At 33.9% G+C, this 19,860-nt stretch overlaps 2 protein-coding genes across 3 annotated transcripts; one reads left to right on the top strand and one right to left on the bottom strand.

Annotated features, from left to right (window-relative positions):
• Positions 1–230: 230 nt before the first annotated feature.
• On the bottom strand, positions 231–15,258 carry LOC123924407 (phototropin-2). Of its 2 annotated transcripts, none has more exons than XM_045977289.1 (23): positions 14,962–15,258; positions 14,009–14,604; positions 13,405–13,587; positions 13,004–13,095; positions 12,649–12,910; positions 12,324–12,531; positions 12,061–12,131; positions 11,683–11,789; positions 11,310–11,359; positions 11,083–11,187; positions 10,402–10,461; positions 10,211–10,300; positions 5,813–5,889; positions 5,048–5,132; positions 4,696–4,776; positions 4,374–4,477; positions 3,729–3,778; positions 3,034–3,140; positions 2,673–2,795; positions 2,107–2,158; positions 1,860–1,972; positions 1,535–1,675; positions 231–776 (listed from the first exon to the last, which is right to left on the bottom strand). In XM_045977289.1, the coding sequence occupies exons 2-23, from the start codon at positions 14,569–14,571 to the stop codon at positions 660–662; spliced, it is 2,841 nt and encodes a 946-aa protein (XP_045833245.1). In that variant the 5' UTR covers positions 14,572–14,604; positions 14,962–15,258; the 3' UTR covers positions 231–659. The 2 variants fall into 2 exon arrangements, with proteins under 2 accessions (XP_045833245.1, XP_045833246.1); XM_045977290.1 differs by having other exon boundaries at positions 14,009–14,571; positions 14,962–15,221.
• LOC123924408 (probable nucleoredoxin 1) lies at positions 7,089–10,224 on the top strand. The gene is made up of 4 exons (XM_045977291.1): positions 7,089–7,377; positions 8,249–8,728; positions 8,850–9,329; positions 9,425–10,224. Exons 1-4 carry the CDS (start codon positions 7,288–7,290, stop codon positions 10,082–10,084), a joined length of 1,710 nt encoding a protein of 569 aa, XP_045833247.1. The 5' UTR covers positions 7,089–7,287; the 3' UTR covers positions 10,085–10,224.
• Positions 15,259–19,860: the final 4,602 nt, after the last annotated feature.

Raw genomic sequence — 19,860 nt, 5'->3', positions numbered from 1 at the left:
AAAGTAAAAAACAATTTGCTTCAGCTCTAACCGTCATTGTATGAATGAATCAGAATTAAATGAAGTCAATTTAATTTGGCGAAAAATGGACCCCACCCGCTTGCGAACCAAATTAGACAACAAAATGAAGTGAATTAGGGTTGCTAGACTATCCAAAGATTGGAAGTAAAATACCTAAAATAACTCAATCTGCAAAACCAAGATACAATATGAATAAAAACTTTGAATCAATGACTGAATTTTCCCCATATGCATTGGTGTAGGTTGACAAATCATCAAACAACCTTTGATAATACTACAACATATATTTTTACATGCTAGATTCAGTTTTCCTCATGCTGCTACTCTCAATTAAAATTTTAAGCCATTTACAAAAATACAATATCAATGTATGTCCATGATCATAAACTAGGAAGCATGTCTCAAATGGTAAAACATCTCTCTGAATTTATTCAATGTACATGATACTTTTATACAAACCCTACACAATATTTGATTCCAAGTTGTCGAATGACGGTTCACAATATGGCGGTGGACTATAACCAAATTGATAGACAAAGCTCTTGCACTTGAATTTCTCAGTTGTAGGGATTATTTTGAAGCATGAGTCAGGCATGATGCTAACAAAACATCCCATACTGAGGAGTTTGTGTTGAGCTTCAAAAAATATCCAAATCAATGGAGCTATTTAGCACACCATCATCTTCCCATTTCTTGTCCTTTGCCGTTGGATCTATTCCTATAAATTGAAGAGGAACATCTAAAGGGGGTGGACTCTGCATGAAACAGATAATTCAAAATGGTCATTACAATAATAACCAGCTGCTAGCTTCTCTAAATATTCAAAATAATTTGAGAGGTTTTTCTTTGTTGGCTAAAAAAATTTAGGATGGGTGGCTATCACATTCGAGGTTTAACACGTCCATGATAAAATTACCGTTAAACACCAACTGAACTAGCCCTAGATTGGCTGAAGCTGTCACCGAAAATGACTGAGTCACTAATTTAGTCCTTGAAATTGTAAGATTCAGATAATTTAGTTTCTGAATATTAACACAATTCTAAAATGATCCCTAAAAATTGAAAATATGCTCCTTGACTGTTTTAGGCTAAATTAACCGACTCAAAATGGTGTAATTAAAGACTTATAATTTCAAGGATCACTTAAGACTGTAATTAGTTAATTTTAGGAACTAAATTGTGACTCCTACAACTTCAGAGGTTAAATTAGTGATAGTGAAAAATAAATGATGCAATTAGTATCTAAAAGATACCAAGTGAGAACAATAATCCCTTCATAAAATGAGATTACATGTGAGCCTCCTGAACAAGTGTATTTCATTGATCAAATTAGTCCTCACATTAGGGACTGTGGAGACTAATTTGGCTGAAAGAATGTAGATTCAAGAACTGAATAAATGCATATTTAGGGACGTCAAACATATTCCCATCATTTAGGACTAACTTGACCATTTGTGATGTTGATGGTGATGTTTCTTATCGCTAACTTTAAAAGAAATCATAAGGATACTACCATGTTGCGGATTAAAGGCCAGTTGATTCCACGGAAAAAAGGATGTTGTTTGATATCATTGGTTCCTGTAGTTGAACCTAGACGACTGGCTGGATCTCTTTGCAATAGTGCATTAATCAACTGCCTAGCTGCAAGACTAGCCTGAAAAATATGTCAAACTATATCAGTTGATGAATGATCATGACGATAACTGGAAAACTGTAAGAATATACAATTAATATATCAGGTAATTTATTGCAGTTGTTGATACATGATCAAAACAATGCCTTAATATATCTTTGTAGGTGATACATTTACATATCTATGGGTAAGATCCTTAACATACCGGGATGCTGCTTGGAAAGGTAAGATCCTTGTGTAAGATATTGGAAAATGTCTTCTGTCTATTCTTTCCTCTAAATGGTGTACGGCCGTATAGCATCTCATACAACAAGATACCTATATTCAGAACATCAAACAAAATTGTGAATATTAACATAAGATGGTGAGATAAGAAAGTTCAATTAGTTACATGAGAGAAAAAATGGTATGGTCCATAATTTGTATGCAAACAAAAAGATGGAAATGCTCACCAAGGGTCCACCAATCTATAGCACTTGTATGCCTCGCTCCAGTTATGATTTCCTGATATCAAGTACACTAAAAACCTTGAATGATGATAATGATAACACAAACAATTTATGCTCATCATCACTTTCAGTAGATCATGTTATAATCCTTAGGTTTGACGAAATTATAGTGACATGCTCATTTTGAAAAACATAATATGAAACCACTCCACAACGTTTTTCTAAACTTACAAAGAATTACTCTATTTTCTGTTCTTAAATATTTAACGCACACTTTTGAGCCCTTGGTGCATATGCATAAGCCCTCCTACCTTTTGTTGAAACTATCTAAATTACAAAACTACATGATTTGGTTGACTATTGTAAATACAATGCACAATAAGCTTTGTGCACATTATTTACATACTTCAAATTTATTAGTATACAGCTGAAATGTTGTACTACAAGCTGCATATAGTCCATTCAGTGTAAGATAAGAAACAAACACGGGGAACCAATCATATTAAACTTTGAGGGAGATTTCCATGGTTTACTTATATAGTATGACGAAGAATAGAAATTCACCATACCGGGGCAATATACTCTTCAGTTCCAACAAATGAGTTTGATTGTGTAATTGGCTCTGCAACAAATAATGGTGGTGGCTGACTTCGAGATCTTCTTCTATTACTAGGTAATGACTGCTTCACAACCTGCGCCAACAAATGTAAAAAAGGCGAGAGTGCACTTAGCTGAGGAATTCCTTATGGTCAAGAATTTCCAATAATTTATATCGGTAGCAAAGTAGAATTTTAACAAACCTCTATTGTTTTGCAACACAAGATATAGTACAAAGTGTTGTCAATCGCAGAAAATAGCAGTTTGTTCAAATTCCACTACGCTACAGTGTTATAGCAGCTATTATATTTTATCTAGAACAAGGATACGTACCTGAGGTTTACATGATGTAATAAATGATAGATCAAAATCAGTTAATACAATATGGCCATCCTTCTGAAGTAAGAGATTTTCAGGCTTTAAGTCACGATAAATTATACCTAGACAGATTCAATAATACAAAACAATATTCAGATTGAATAGTAGCGTACAAGTTACAACGCAATTCTTCAAAGCTAAGTGTCAATGCTAAAGTTTATAGAGACACAGTTACGGAAAATAAACCCATTCCACCTATCCCGTTTAATTTTAACATGACTGTGGACATCCATAAGTTTCTAAAACTTAACTATTTTACTCACAGGTAGCAAACCACACATAAAATATCCTTCCAATGTTATTGCAAACAAGTGAACACCAAAATACCATAGAAGATACTTTGAACTAAACCCGTTGCAACTACACAGATTGAGGATATGTTAAATTATATTGAAAATATATTATGATCGTTGTATTTGTTGTTTAGGATTAATGTGTAGGCATATCATATTGTATCATATTATGTCAATAGAAAAAAAATCTCTTATATTTATGTTGTATTAATTGTCTTGAGCCTACTACATATAATTGACTGTTGTGTAGTTGAAACACACTGTATTCAACATATGTCTCTTCTCTCTCTCTCAACAAATACCAAACTGCATAAGCTAATATGAACTAATAAAATGAAGATATAATGAGCACCATACCCAAACAATGGAGATATTCCAAACCAATAACAACCTCTGCTGCATAGAATCTGGATACATAAAAAAGTTAACAAAAATATAAGAGCTTGTAATATAAATATATTATACAGACATCTATTAAAGGATATAATTAGAACTCTAAATTCAATTCCAATTCTATTGTCCGAATTCAAGATTAAAATTTTTAAATGTAAATCTCACACTACATATGTATTCAACAGAGAATTTGTTCTGCATTTTCATTTTCTTCTCACATTGAAGAACCTTGTCAGCTCTACACTTCATATTAAGCTGTCAGCTAACTGACAATTCTTTGTTAATGGATAAATGGTTCAGACGAAATTTATGGTTGGGAGTCTAAAATCTAGGTGCTCTGCATATGAATGGGGGTGAATATGAAAGAACAAAATTAGGAGTGTGTTTCGTATACAAGGTAAAAATGCAAAAAAGCCACATTTGACCATGACTAATCCAAGTTAAATAGATTTATCTACAAGACACCAATTTTAATAGGGATATCAGATGATGGATTCCAATAATAGAAATCAAGTGGTAACTTCTAGTAATATCTTATTGAGCATCTAGTATAACATTGCAGACAGGAATCACTTACATCATTTGACAAAACTGTTAAACCAAAAATACCTTGCTGAATCTTCTTTTAAAAACTTCATGGGTTGCCTGTCGAGTACTGCGAACAACTCACCCCCAGGGCAGAAGTCAGTAATCAAACATACATGTGTCTCTGTCTGTAAAAACAAAGGAAAATTTGGTTAACATTCAATACTCAATAGGCACTGCCCCTAATCTAAGAATTTCTTAAATCAATAATAATGCTAAGTAATTTTGCAGGTACAATTTTCAGGCATTTTATTGAGTTAAATCAAGATTGCTTTGAGTGAACATTAGAAAACAATGTAGTCTTAATAAGAAAAGAAACACAAGTTACAGTACAAGTGAGAGTTACCTGAAATGAGGTGTATAGTGTTGGAAGAAAAGGATGATCAAGTAATGATATAATCTCTCTTTCAATACATGCTCGATGAACCTGTAATAAAAACCAGACAAGTATATTTAGGCAAATATAATAATGAGATGAAATAACTATTTCTCTCCACCCCAATCGTAAATGGATAGTTGAACTATTACATAGCAGAGTATCATTCCATGATAGTTGACACTACATGTTGATATCTCAAACTCCTAACAGGGATCAATAATTGCTCATAAATAAATACTTTAAATATAATAATATGTTAATTAGCTGATCTTCAACATGCAAAGATGAAAACTAATAACTTTCTTAGAAATACTCAGACCTTATTACGATTTAACATTACAGACTTTTCCATTGCCTTCATTGCATATAGTTCGCCAGTACCTCGGAGTTCCACTAAATGAACACTGTAACACCAAACAGAACGACACCATGAAAATAATGCAGAGCATCTTAAACAAAACGAAACAACAACGAAACAATTCAGCAATATATCAATACACAAAACAAAACAACACAACACTTTCTATGCCGCAAGTTCAAAGTTGGACCCATTTTGATAGGTGGTCCACCGTAGACATGTACTTGAAAACTGTGTGTAACTCCAACAATGATCGACTTCACCCTCTATATATATAGAAGCTTGTAGAACTCTTCGTCCTCATGAGTCATGACTGATACGAATCATATGATGACCTGATCTGTATCTGTTCGACAAAAACCATGGAAAACGAATGTGTGCTTCGAAACTCAACTTTTATTTATTTCCCTTGCTTTTATGCAATGACGCCGACCAAGTCTTCCACCCATCTCAGCCATAAAAACTAGTGCGTGAATTCTACTTACAAGGGAGTGACTGACTTCTATCGTCATTAGAGTTTCAAATGATTTTCAAGTACATCGCAAACTGCCTATCAAAGTGTTCGACAGTAGAATTTGTCTACTATAACTATGTTAAACATTTGTGATTCAAAATTAAACACATTCAATGAAAACGAAAACATTATCAACAAAAGTGTATTAAACTATGCAATATGTATGCTTATACAATAATGTGGCCAAGCTAAGTAAAAGGTATTATTATTACCTGCCAGTATCTCCACAACCCAAGGGCCTTATTGGAGAAAAATGGTGAAGGCCAATTTTTTCGCCTCTTGCAGTTATCTGAAAATGTGAAACAAATTGATTATAACAAAAAACACAAGAGCTAATAAATTGCATAGATAGTGAAAGCCCTAGCTAGTGATTGATTTATAGTACTCAATTATACAGCACTGTAAGGGGGTGTTTAAAGAATGCGGGCTTGATGTTTGATGAAATGCCACAGAGGAAGGAACAAGTGTTGACATGACCGTCCGTGGAAAATGAGGCTATGGAGAATTTCCGGTAACTCCATTTTCACTACAACACACTCATTCAAGTTTGATTGAAAAAATGAACTTGGATGAGTGATTGAAATGAAGAGTTGTTGGTTCTTCATATTACGGTGCTGGTTTTTTTAGGATTATATTTATAAGTTAGTTTAACAGTTAATTTTAATAAACACAATAAGTTTAACTAGCTAATTTATTTGTAATATGCCTTTAATTTAGTGTTTAAACTATTAATACTTCCTCACTTAAAAAAAAAAAACTATTAATACTTCCTCAGTAAAAATATGAGGGTCATACTTTAATTTTTAAAGGTATTATTGACAATTATTAAAAACAAATTATAATTTTTTGACCTAATCCATAGTGGACCATCTATTTAAGTTGTTGTTAGCACTTGTCATATTTATAATTGGAAAAAGGTAGAAAATATTCTTTGAAAATTGAAAAGATAGATTATTTTGGAATAACTTTTCACAAAAAAGACCATCATTTTAAAAAAAGTATTGTTACTTTATCGGGTCATTCAACCCATAAAGTAACACTACAGATCATTCGATAGATACATCTGATTGTTTGCGATCACCGCTCCACACGGACACGTGGATTGTCTGGCGCCATCATATAACACATGTCACAATCACAAGAGACGGAAGAATATTTTAGGTCTTTTTACCTAATGTTTTCCATATATAAAGCTTGTGAAATGGCTACATCAACTATCTAATATATATTCTTACTGCGTTTATTGACTTGATCGTCGGAGTGTCCGTCCTTTCAAACAGGGTTCAACCACCGAAAACCAACTAAATCACCATCCAAAGTCCTTAGACAACGACTTTTTCCGCTGTATCATTCAGATCTCAGGTCCAGAAAATATAGCGTACTACTAAAATCCCTCATCACTAAACCAAACATAGTGGCTTCCAAACCTAGTCTTTATCATAGAAAATAAATATATATTATTTTTATGTAAATTAATAAATTTTTCTTAGTAATTTCCGGAAGAAAAAAAATGTTTTCTTAGTGATTAAGCAGAGGTTGTGACTTGGAAAAAGGAATATACTATGATTTTGTTAGACGTTTGATTTCCCACCTCCACAAACAAAGTAGTATTATAAATAAGCGTTATTCTGTTTTTGTGTCATCATTTCTCACTCACTTTACTCATTCACCACTAGCATAGAGCAACATGGCAGATTCTTCTGTTCACCACCACGATGTTCACTCTCTTCTCTCTTCTCCTCAAAGAGACTTTCTTCTCCGGAACAACACCGATCAGGTTACTACTACCATACTCCTTTTCTTCTTTTTCTGAATTTCACGAATCATATATATGCTGTTTCTGTTTATGTACAGATATTAATTTTGATGAATTTCAGGAATCATATATATATATAGATTGTTTTGGATTGAATTCAATTGAATCCTCTATTTGTTGGGGAGAATATTTATTCAAATGCAAAATTTGGAAAAAAATATAAAAAATAAGGATTATGGTCAATTCGGTACTCATTGGTGTTTTTATCTTAATAGGAATACATTTTTTTTTTTTTTGGTTTTCACCACCAATTAAATCTGGTTCGGTCTGGTTCGGTGGTCAGTTCTGGCATCAAGTTAATAGGAATACATTTGATAAATTAAGTGGTGATTTATTTTGTTTGAGTAGTGTTATTGCATTCAATTAAGCTGACTAAGTTTGACTTTGGATGACTAAGGGACTGTTTGGATACACAAGTGTTTATCATAATAAGCGTTTATGTATCAGCTTAGGTAAGCTATTTTTATACCAAAAGATAAAATTAAAATAAAATGTGTTTATATATGCTACGACCTACGAGCTATTTTCATAAGCTATATTGAAGAAGAACTTATGAAAATAGCCTGAAAAAAATTATGAAAATTATCATAAGTTGTTTTCATAAGTTCTCTCAAATAATCTCACGAAACTTATGCCAGTAGGTAAGCTCAAATAAGCCAATCCAAACTGGCCCTAAGTTATTACATTGAGTTAAGTTGTCTAAGTTAGCCTGTGGTGTTCTTTTATTGGACATTGTGCTCATGAAAGTTGTGTTGAAGTGGTAGCTTTATTTGTACTCATTCGGTACTAGTGGAATATTGTGGTACTATTTCTTATATTTTGAAATTTACAGGTTAAAATTGACAGCTTGAAGGGAAAGAAACTTGGTTTCTATTTTTCAGCATCATGGTGTGGTCCGTGTCGAAGATTCACGCCAACGTTGGCGGAGGTGTACAATGACCTCTCTCCAAATGGTGACTTTGAGGTTGTTTTTGTCTCAGCTGATAAAGATGATGAGGCCTTCAATAGCTACTTTTCAAAAATGCCGTGGCTAGCTATACCCTTTTCTGATACAGAGACGCGAAAACGCCTTAATGAGTTGTTTCATGTACACGGCATTCCTCATCTTGCATTGCTTGATGAAACTGGGAATGTTGTTGCTGAAGACGGAGTTCGCATTATCCGTGATTATGGAGCTGAAGGATACCCTTTCACATTAAAAAGGGTTCAAGAGTTGAAAGATCAAGAAGAGGAAGCTAAGAGGAACCAATCTTTGAGATCTTTATTGGTATCTCGTTCACGTGACTTCGTGATATCATCCGATGGAAATAAAGTAAGTATAGTAATTTAAATTTGTATGATTTGTAGTAGTTCACTTTAGCTATTATCTGGTTGTTTGTCACAAATCATGTAGTTCATTTACCAATCTGACTTTTCGTTTCATGTACACATAGATACCTATCTCTGAGCTTGAGGGAAAGACAGTTGGTCTGTATTTCTTTGCGTCTTCATACAGATCATGCGCGCTATTTACTCAACAACTTAAGGAGGTTTATCAGAAGCTGAAGACAAAGGGGGAGAACTTTGAGGTTGTGTTTATACCCTTAGATGATGACGAAGAGTCATTCAAGGAAGAATTAGAAACTGTGCCCTGGTTATCTTTTCCTCTAAAGGACAAAACCTGCCCTAAGCTAATTCAGTACTTTGAGCTATCAAAAATCCCCACTTTGGTTATTATTGGGCCAGATGGGAAAACTCTTCATCATGATGTTTCTGAGGCCATTGAGGAACATGGGGTCGATGCATATCCATTCACTCCTGAAAAGTTTGTTGAACTCGATGAAATAGCAAAGGCCAAGGAGGCAACTCAAACTCTTGAGTCAGTTTTGGTGTCTGGGGATCAAGATTTTGTTATTAAGAATGATGGGGAGAAGGTAAAACTTCTTATAATATAAATTTATCGATTTATGTTGTGTGATTCCCTAATTTTAATGTGATATTATCAAGGTTGCATTTATCTCCATTTTAGATTCCGTTGTCAAAATTAACGGGGAAGACTGTCCTCCTCTACTTCTCAGCCCACTGGTGTCCTCCATGCCGTGCATTTCTTCCAAAACTCACTGATGCATACCATAAAATTAAGGCACAAGATAATGATGCGCTCGAAGTTGTGTTCATCTCAAGTGACAGGGATCAAAACTCCTTTGATGAATTCTTTGCGGAAATGCCATGGCTGGCACTTCCCTTTGGTGATTCAAGGAAGGAATTCTTGAGTCGCAAATTCAAGGTATCTGGCATCCCCATGCTTATGGCAATCGGTCCAAGTGGTCGGACTGTCACGAAAGAAGCTCGAGATCTGATTGGCCTTTATGGAGCAGATGCTTATCCTTTCACCGAGGAGAGAATAAAAGAAATAGAGGCAAAAAATGATGAAATAGCAAAGGGGTGGCCCGAGAAGGTGACGCACGAAACACATGAGCATGAGCTTGTATTATCGCGACGCAAGAATTACTATTGCGATGATTGCAATGAAGAGGGACATAATTGGTCGTACTTTTGTGAAGAGTGTGACTTTGATCTCCATCCAAATTGTGCATTGGGAGACAAAGGAAGCAAAGATGGTGTCAAGGAAGAAGAGAAGCCCAAAGATGGATGGGTTTGTGATGGAGTTGTATGCACCAAAGCCTAAAATTTGCTTGTTATATTTTGGTGATTATATATATATTTATAGTCATCTGCATTTGATGATAGTTCTAATATGTATTTGAGTTGTATAAAATAATTTGAATCGGAAGTGAAACAAATAAATTGATACCTTTTGAATAGCTACCCAAGAAGGATTGTCCCTTTTGTGTGGTCTTGGAGAAACTGGTTGAGAATGAATTGCCCACAAATCTTCTGGTCTCTATAACCAAGAAAGTACAAAATCAATCATAATCAATTTTTTTTACATAAAAATATGAAACAATAATAGCTAGTTTATTTATAACACAAGGAATACCTTACCAAATTGGCATCAGGAAGTTCTCTAACAGCTTCATCAACATTTTCTGCAGTGGCTTTTACCTGGTAAGATACAAATAATATGAATATATTCTAGTATAAAATTCCTTATTTCTAACCACTCAAATCACAATCTAATATAAAAAAAAAATCACAATCTAGTATTTGAGGAATCATAAGATAAGTTACACATGTAAAAGAAGAATATCTGAAAGAAAGCATGTGAATAGTGTCATGTGATACATTGTATTCATTCAAATCATGCAACTTTTTTTCGCAATGAATTATGTAAGTATATGGTAACTAAGGTAACTGTTATTTGTGTTTATGTAGTTTAGCTCCCCAATATTATGTTTTGGTAAATCAGTATATCTTCCGCGCGCAATTGCAGAGACTAATCTCTTGAGGTAGCTGAGATCCTTTTAAGGAGTTGACCTCTCCCGACAAATGTTTTTTCCTATGCACCGACCCAAGAATCGAACCATGAACCAAATGATTAAGGTACCCAAGTATCCACCGCATGTTGTGGGTGTTTAGCCAAGTAAAAAAGTTTACACCATCGGTTCATAGTAATTAAATTTATATCTAAGGCTGCATCACATTAAGTTGGATCAATAAGTACATTGCTAACTGAAGGCAAATTGAAAGAAAAATAATAATAAGAAATAGATTCTCAACACTCACCAACTTAGCACTTTGTTGCTCAGAACCTTCAGACAGACGGTTTCTTAAAGGCTCTAAATGGTCACTTCCATCTAATTGAACACCAATGAAGTATTGAAGTTCACCCTAAACACAATTATTATCAAAATTAACATTAGAACTGAAAAAGGGAGGAAGATTATATATTAGTAATAAAAATATATTAACTTTTCATGGTGCAAATTAATTTTTCTGAGTATTTTAATCACCTTTTGGTCACGCATAGGTTGCAAGTGAAACAAATTCCAGAATTTTTTTCCTACAAACAATAAATCAGAAAGGTTCATCTTCTAGATACTTTATAGTTTTACCAATATATATTACAACACAAATAATTAAACCAAATATCATATAATATTGATCGAAATTTTACATTTCAAGGGCCATACCACATAAACTCACAAGTTACTAGTATGATTGAAAGTTTACCGATTTTACCAGGATTTATTTGAACTTGTAAGAGTTTACCGAAAAGAGTTTACATGCGAGTTAACTTGTTTTAGTGACTTAAAATAGTTAGCTCGTGAAGATTTTAAGAGTTAACTCGAGATTTTAACAACTTTAGTTTGACCAATTACGTACCACTCTTAGTATAGTTGATCAACTGAACTGTGATTTCCCTCTGATCTCTGATAGCATCTCGAATCCTAGAGACAGTTGTCTGGTCTGTTTCTGGTCCTTGAAGAAACCTATACAATATGTGTAGTATGTGAAAGATCAATTTAAGATCAATTCAACAAAGAAAGATCAATTTTATTAGATTATGCATAATGGAAAGACTAAGTTAATGACATAACTTTCTTTCCAAGAAATTTTCATGTCATCCATTTTGTTTATATTAACAAGAACTTTTGACTGATAGAAGAAACTACATGCAAGTGATATGATAGAATATTACACAATTAAGAAATACTACATGAAAAAAAAAGAATGTGTATGAATATATAGTAAAATTTATACCGACAGTTTCGACCCAAAATTTCTTCTCGCGTGTATTCTGTAAGCTCGAGAAAACTATCTGATGCAAATATCTGCAAAGAGACCGACAATAGTCATATACTCTATACACACATGATAATAATCTGTTTGTGTAAGTATGTTAAACTTAGAAGTTTAATATGTATTAGGTGAACACTCATAAGCATATGATTAAGTATGCTTCTAAGACAATTAATTTTCATTTTCAAGGAAAGAAATCACTAATTGCTCCAAATTAATCTTACAATTGGACAATCTGGAAGTCTAGGATCAGAAATCACAAAATTCTTTTCTATTCTCTCCAATGTGGTTGCTAGATCAATTCCTTGCCTTATATCTCTCTCTCTTGCCTCCCATTTGGACCATTCTATTTCCTTTGTCATCAAAACTTCAGGTTCAATAATAATTTTTTCCTTGTCTCTCCCTACAGCACTCATTGATTTCCCTTTAACACTGCAACAAAATAGAAAACATATATAAGCATTATTGAAAGTCTTCAATATAGTTTATCTTTTTTATACAAACAATAGAATTATGGATCAAATTTTAGAAATAAGTTAACAAAAATACCCTTTGGAAGAAGTTATTCCTGATTTTCTTGATGACTTGTTGTTCCTTTCCTCGTAAGAACTAAAGCGCGACATATGATTACTAGGTGGTGTACTCTCAGGTTCGGCAGACTTTGGCAAAGCAAAATCATAATTTATTTTCTCTAGCTCTTCATGCTTGGTGGCGGCATTTTCATCAATCATACCGCGCATTATCGATTTTGGATCCTTAACAGTTTGAACAACCTCAGTGATTGATCCCATAGCTTTCTCCTTTTGACGAGCTGGCAAATGAGAAAATACACGGTTACATGTGAAGTCGAAATCATCACACAAAATATTAAAAAAATAAAAAATGGCTCAATTGTTTGTATTACCGTCGTAGCGAATTAATGATTTTGGTAATCCATTTGGTCTTAGTTCCTTCTCATTCACACCTTCTGTGTACTTGCTCACCTCAACCTGCATTCTGCAGTAATATGCAATAGATTAGTATACTAAGATTTTTTATAATTGATACATAACTAATGTTCAACGTATATCCTTGCTTGAATTTGATTCTATGCAGTCATGCAGTTACTGATCTCAACAGTTGAATGAAAGTCGAACGGCTTATATTCCAAGCCAATTTGGTTAAGTCAGAATACAAGCTGTCTGATCTTCATCTAACTTAATAGTTGTGATCCCTTGAATGTGTGGCTGCGCGATTCTCTCAATAAAGTATTGTTATGCTTAGAGTTCTAAAGTACTAATACATCATAGGAAAAGCAGGACCAACCCAATGAATTTGATGGTATTGCCACGATCATCTTTGATTGGAGTGACAGTGAGAAGATTCCAAAATGGTGTTCCATTTTTCTTGTAGTTTAAAAGCCTGCCGCAATAACTCCTCCCATTCTTCGTTGCATCCCGAATTTTAGCTACTTCATTCATGTCAGTTTCAGGTCCTTGAAGAAATCGGCTGCAACAAGAAATAAGTTTCTTTCATTAAAAAACAACTACATTTTAAAGGTACATATACCAACAAAGACGCAATCTCCCACGCTAAAGAAACATATATCTTGCTAGGATGGTTTGACTACAATTTCGACCGCGTCAGCTGAATTTGTTCGTAACTTTTCACAATACCAAGGACTGTTACCTAACTGCAGCTGTGACCACAATTTAAATCGCTACACTTTCTATCTACATATACCTATAAAAATCACTCTCCAAAAGACATATATCTTGCTATCATGGTTAACTGCAATTTCGACGGCATCAGCTAAATTTGTCTGCAACTTTTCATAATATCAAGGACTCTTACCTAACTGCATCCACGGCTTCGATATAAAAACATCGCTTTCTATCTATTTATTAATGAAGTGGAAAAAATTGCTCACCAATTCCTTCCAATAACCTCTTTGGAAGAGTAACCGGTCATAGTAAAAAAACCACTGCTAGCATACAAGATAGGACAATCAGGTTTAGTTGCATCAGAGACAACAAATGTTTGTTGAAGTGTAGCCAATGCTTCTTTCAACTCTTGCGAAACTCTTGGAAACAACCCTGATAATTTAGCCTCCGAACCATAATTCGAATCTCCGGAAACCCTTGCCGAATCAGCAAACCTATCTGACATGCCTTTACTCCTATCACCATCTAATGAAGAACTTGTTGTCTCAATTGCTGCTTTCAAATTGCCTGAGTTCACAACTAGTCCCCATTCCGCAGCTCTCTCGGCTATAGCTGCTTCGGTTATAATTTGATCGTCGTGACCAGTAGGAGCCTTCGTTGTTGTCGAGTTTTCATCTGATTTGTTAGCAAATGCCATCCATTTGTTCACAGGTTCTTCACTTTTTCCTGAATTAGACGAAACTGTCGCGGAATCTCCATCAAATTTTGTAGCTTTTTTAGTAGCATCTTCATGTTGATCATACTTAGATGATGATTCCTTTTTCTCCATCTATGAATTATTTGAATATCTATCAACTATGACCTATAAAAAAATTATATATGAAAAAGAAAATCAAAGTATATGTTATGTGATGATCATTGAACATGACAAGTCACAAAAGAGACATAATTAAATGAAAAAGATGAATGTAGATAGTACTATCATGACAGGAGTGACCAAAAATATAAAAATAGTTGTGTGTGTATTTAATTATAATAATATTTAATATAGTCTATATGAAATAAATCACATGTTGGAGAAAGGAGAACCATGAAAAAATGAAGGAATGGCATGCCATGCAATTTACTAACCAAAAGTCAATAAATTCTGCAGAAAATGAGAAATGAACAAAAAAGTTATTTAACAGAAAGCTGAATATCTGACACAAAAGAAACTAACCAAAATTGATGAAAGTTGAAGAGTAGCCTCATAAAGAATGTAACAAAGGCTGAAAAATGAAAGAGTAGTGATGTGTTTGGGTGGAGTTGGATATTAGGTAAGGTTTTAGGATTGTGTTGTGATTATGTCTTTTAGCTTTCATTTCAGTGTACAGCCTTTAGACAGAAAGGATAACGTTCAAGGTTCACATAAATACAACTACTTACTTTGTATGTACTTCTTCAACACTTAATATAGTAAAAATTTAATTCTTACTAGGCACATGTGGAAATGTTGTATATCCTTTTATATACACCCTTAATTTGCATAGAGTGTGGTGTAAAAATATTTTACAAATGCATCAAATCATTTTCAATCATTGTTATAGTAGTTCTCAATTTTACTTTTGTACATGAAAGTTTACATGAGTCAATTCCTTTGGAATCACCAACGTTATGAAAAGTCTGGTTTAGAGAGTGCTGACAAATATACTTACATACTATCTGCTTTCGAGATCTTCAAATCAACCAGCGATAGAAGGAATTCAAATTTTTATAGAATTTGGACCGCATTCTTACCAACTCTTCTTTTTCTTTAGGAGAGGTAAATCAATTCATTTCATCACGAATAATAGTATAATGAGGAGGAAAATAAAAGATATTGGGACTATACTGAAATATAGACGCTCTAGCTAGCTTACGAGCAACTCTATTAGTTTGTCTTCTAATACAAGCTGGATTGTGGCTAATATTGGATGAAATATGGGACCTGCAACTAGTCAAAATAGTGCTTAGTTCATTAACTTAAGTGTCACCGTTTGATTGTCAAGGCACTTTTCAAATGAAAAAAGGACACAATCTTACATTTTAGCCAACCGCTACTTAACTTCACACCCAAGAGATACCATTAGTTGAATCAAACGGCCACGGCCATATTGCATCGATTGTAGTCACAAATGGTGTCCTTTAGTCCAGCAACATCGGCTTAAAATATAAGTATAACCTTTACTTTTATTTTTAAACGACGCATTGTTACCAATATATTCAAGTATTCAACCAACCTACATTGACTTTTTAAAATTTATTCTGAAATATAAGTAATTTTCATTATTGAGGTAGAAAAGTATACCAATTAAACTCATAGCAGTATCTGCATTTTTGCTGGGTCCACTGAGCAGTATCTTTAGAAGAAAGACCACAGGTATGGACCAATATAATATTTTTCATAATTTGTTTTAGATTGCTTGATCGACTCTGATTTTTGTCTTTGTTGTAATATAAACGCCACATGTTTAAATCAAGTTTTCATTTTTTTTCTTTTCTTATCAATCAAATTTAGTTAAATGCTAATGTTTGTTCAATTATTAACAAAGTGTTTGTTCAATTATTAACAATAAAGTCACATGTATATTATCATTTTCATTTACGATAAATTTGAATTCACTTTGCGTTAATAGATTATTTTTTTTTAAATAGCATAGTGATTAAAATTTTATTTTTTTTATGATGAATAAGTGGATTGTTTAGAGTTCGAAATCTAACTCCTACATATAAAATACGATATTTTTACTGACTGAATTAACCTAAAGATAACAATTATATTAACTAGAACATCGACCCGTGCGGTGCATGGGTCTGATTAGCTGTAAGATATATAATGATTAAATAAGATATGATAATTTCAATAATGTAAGGTATATGAAAAAAGTTGAGTAACATTAAACAATAGTTCAACAATAATTTTGGAAAAATATTCATACAAAGAAAATTATGTTATATTACGAAAGACTTCCTCATAGACCACATTCGAAGTCTAAGTCGTATCTTCACTGTCGTCATCGATGATCAATATTTTTAATTCTTTTCTAGAAGTAACTCTTGAAATTGCAACATACAACTCACCATGTGAAAACACTGGCGACGGAAGATATATCCCAACATGCTTTAAAGATTGTCCCTGACTCTTATTAATAGTCATCGCAAAAGAAATCATTATAGGAAATTGTCTCCGTTGAAATTTAAAATGAATACTCACGTCAGATGGTGTCAGAGAAAATCTAGGTATGAAAACATGATCACCAATATTACTTCCTGAAATAATTTTTCCTTCAAGAGCATGTTTTTCCAATCTCGTAATAATAAGTCTTGTTGCATTGCATAATCCTAATTTTTTATTCAAATTCCTTAATAGCATAACTGGAACTCCAACTTTAAGTCTCAACTTGTGATTTGGAAGTCCCGATGTAGAAATCGTGTTCGAAAATTCGGGAGTATGAACATCATCCACTGTTTGACAGTCTACATTTTGTGTGAGTGGAGTATCATAACTCAAATATGTTTTTTCTTCACCAAAAATTAAATCCAACATATAATCATTTATTGTGTCGACTACTATTGAATTTTTAGGAGCTAGTATGTTGGAACAAAATTGATTTAAAAATGTTTGCCCCTAAATCTATTAAGGTTTTGATGATAACAAAGTATTAATAAACAATTGGAAGGACTAAAAATTTAATTTAAGTGTGCAGATATTAGCTTAAGATAAAGCTCTGAATGAAGCTCAGAAGATATATATATTCAGAAGTTCATAAGCGCTCAGAAGATGTTGAACTTCAGAAGTTACAATCTTCATATGATGAAGTCGTCAGAACTTCTTAAGGTCTTAGCTTCATCAAACTCTGAAGATCTTCTTGAAGTTTGTAAAGATTCTCTTTTGCAAGTCAACTCTTCTACCAATGAAGAAAAGGACCTTTCAAGTTTGATCAGTACAACTACTCTCTTTTTGTCTGTCCACTCTTGAGAACGTGGGACATCAGACTTGTTAGCTGAATAAGGAAAGTCTTCTCTGCACATGGTCAAAGTGTCTGAAACTCTTACTCAGTTTTAGAAACAACCAACTACATCAAGACAAGCTGCTTGAAGACAAAAGGTTATCTACTTCAACGGTCATCTTTATGCAACGACTCTTTTTCTGGTTATATATATACTAGAAGGATCAGTTGTATAATATAAGAATATCAAGGATTTAACACGCGCTCGAACAAACTCTGAATTCTGTATACAAGCTCTGAACCTCTGAACTAGTGTTTTTGCACTTGTAGTTCAAATACTTTGTAATCATTGTATTTGCTCTTTTATGTTCTCCTAAGAGCAGTTGTATACTTTCAACTACTTTATTATTTCTGATACTTGAGAAAACTTAAGCTTGTGTGCTTAAGTGAGAAGTCTTAAGCTTGTGTGCTTGAGCATTGTTGTGAAGTCTCTTGCTTGTGTGCTTGAGCATTTGTAATCTTGTGTGATTATAGTGAACTCCATTGGAAGTGCAAGGGGACTGGACTACTCTCGTTTTATGAGAGGAACCAGTATAAATTGCTTGTGTGCTTTCTCTCTCTCTTATCTCGTTATTATTTGTGTTACTTATCCGCTGCTAATTTAGTTGAGTTAAGAACTTGGGAAAAGTTTTAACTTTGCTAAAACACAATTCAACCCCCCCTTCTTGTGTTTTCACACCTTCAATTGGTATCTAGAGCACTGGTCTGTTACTTTCACCTAACAGTGAGACAGTAAAGATCTTGTGAGAACACTATGTCTGGAGGAGACGATAGTAGCACTAGAACAACCGGTGAAGCCGGTGATGCCAGTGGTGCTGGTGGTGGTCCTAGAAATGCTTTTGGTTTTGACTACTTGAGTAATGAATCACATGAACATAGTGGCAATAGAAAAGCCCCTATATTCAATGGTGATGCATCATTATTTGAGTGGTGGAAGGAAAGACTGTATAGCAATATTACTGCTATTGATCATGAGTTGTGGGATTTGGTTGAGCTGGGAGTAACTTTTGAAAACTTAAATGAACATGGAAGATTGTCCATTGAGCACAGAAAGTTACTCTCACCAGCTAACTTAAAAATCTACACTAAGCATCATAGAGTAAAGGACATTGTTGTTGGTGCTATAAGACATGAAGATTATGTCAGAATAGAAAACAAGTCCACTGCTAAATCTATCTTTGATTCTATGTGTGCTACCTATGATGGTAATGAAAAGGTTCAAGAGGCTAAGGCTAGTCTCTTGATAAGGCAATATTAACTATTCACCATGCAACAAGATGAAAGCATTGAGACTATGTTTACAAGGTTTCAAATCCTTGTATCTGGTCTTAAAGCTCTTAAGAGGAGTTATTCCACCTATGACCATGTTCAGAAGATTCTGAGGAGTCTTCCTATTGCTTGGAGACCTAAGGTCACTGCAATAGAAGAAGCTCAAAATCTCAAGACTCTGAGTCTTGAGGCTCTGATAAGCAATCTCAGAAGCCATGAGATGGTTCTGAATGCTGATTCAGAAGGTAAGAAGAAGTCCAAGTCTGTGGCTTTACAGTCAACTAGGACTCCTTCTAAAGCTCTTAAGACTCAGCTTCTTGACATTGAAGAGGAATCTTCTGCAGATGGTCAAGAGGAGGAAATGGGTGAAGATGAGTTTGCTTTATTTACCAAGTTTCAGCAATGGAACAGGTTTAACAAAAGAAACTTCAGAGGAAACAGCTCCAGAAATTTTGTCAGCAAAAAGGATGATCAGAAGAACTGCTTCAACTGTAAGAAGCCATGACACTTTATTGCTGACTGTCCAGAAATGTCTACCAAAGACAAAAGCAAAAGATACAGCTCAAAGAAGCAACAATTTAAGAGCAAATTGAAAAAGAGTCTGATGGCTACTTTTGAAGAGCTATCATCTGAGGAAGAAGTTGAGGAAGAGGAAGAGGCAAATCTAGCCCTAATGGCTTCAACTGACTCAGATGCTGACTCAGATGCAGACTCAGAGGATGAATCAGAATCAGATTCAGAAGTTACAGATGAGGTATTTTCTGACTGTTCTAAATCTCAACTTATAACTGCACTTAACAAGGTCATTGAGAAACATCTCA

The sequence above is a fragment of the Trifolium pratense genome, linkage group LG4 (genome assembly GCF_020283565.1).
Source record: "Trifolium pratense cultivar HEN17-A07 linkage group LG4, ARS_RC_1.1, whole genome shotgun sequence".
Taxonomy (NCBI): Eukaryota; Viridiplantae; Streptophyta; class Magnoliopsida; order Fabales; family Fabaceae; genus Trifolium; species Trifolium pratense.
The sequence above is the reverse complement of the archived record's forward strand: the minus strand, read 5'-3'. Positions and strand labels throughout refer to the sequence as shown.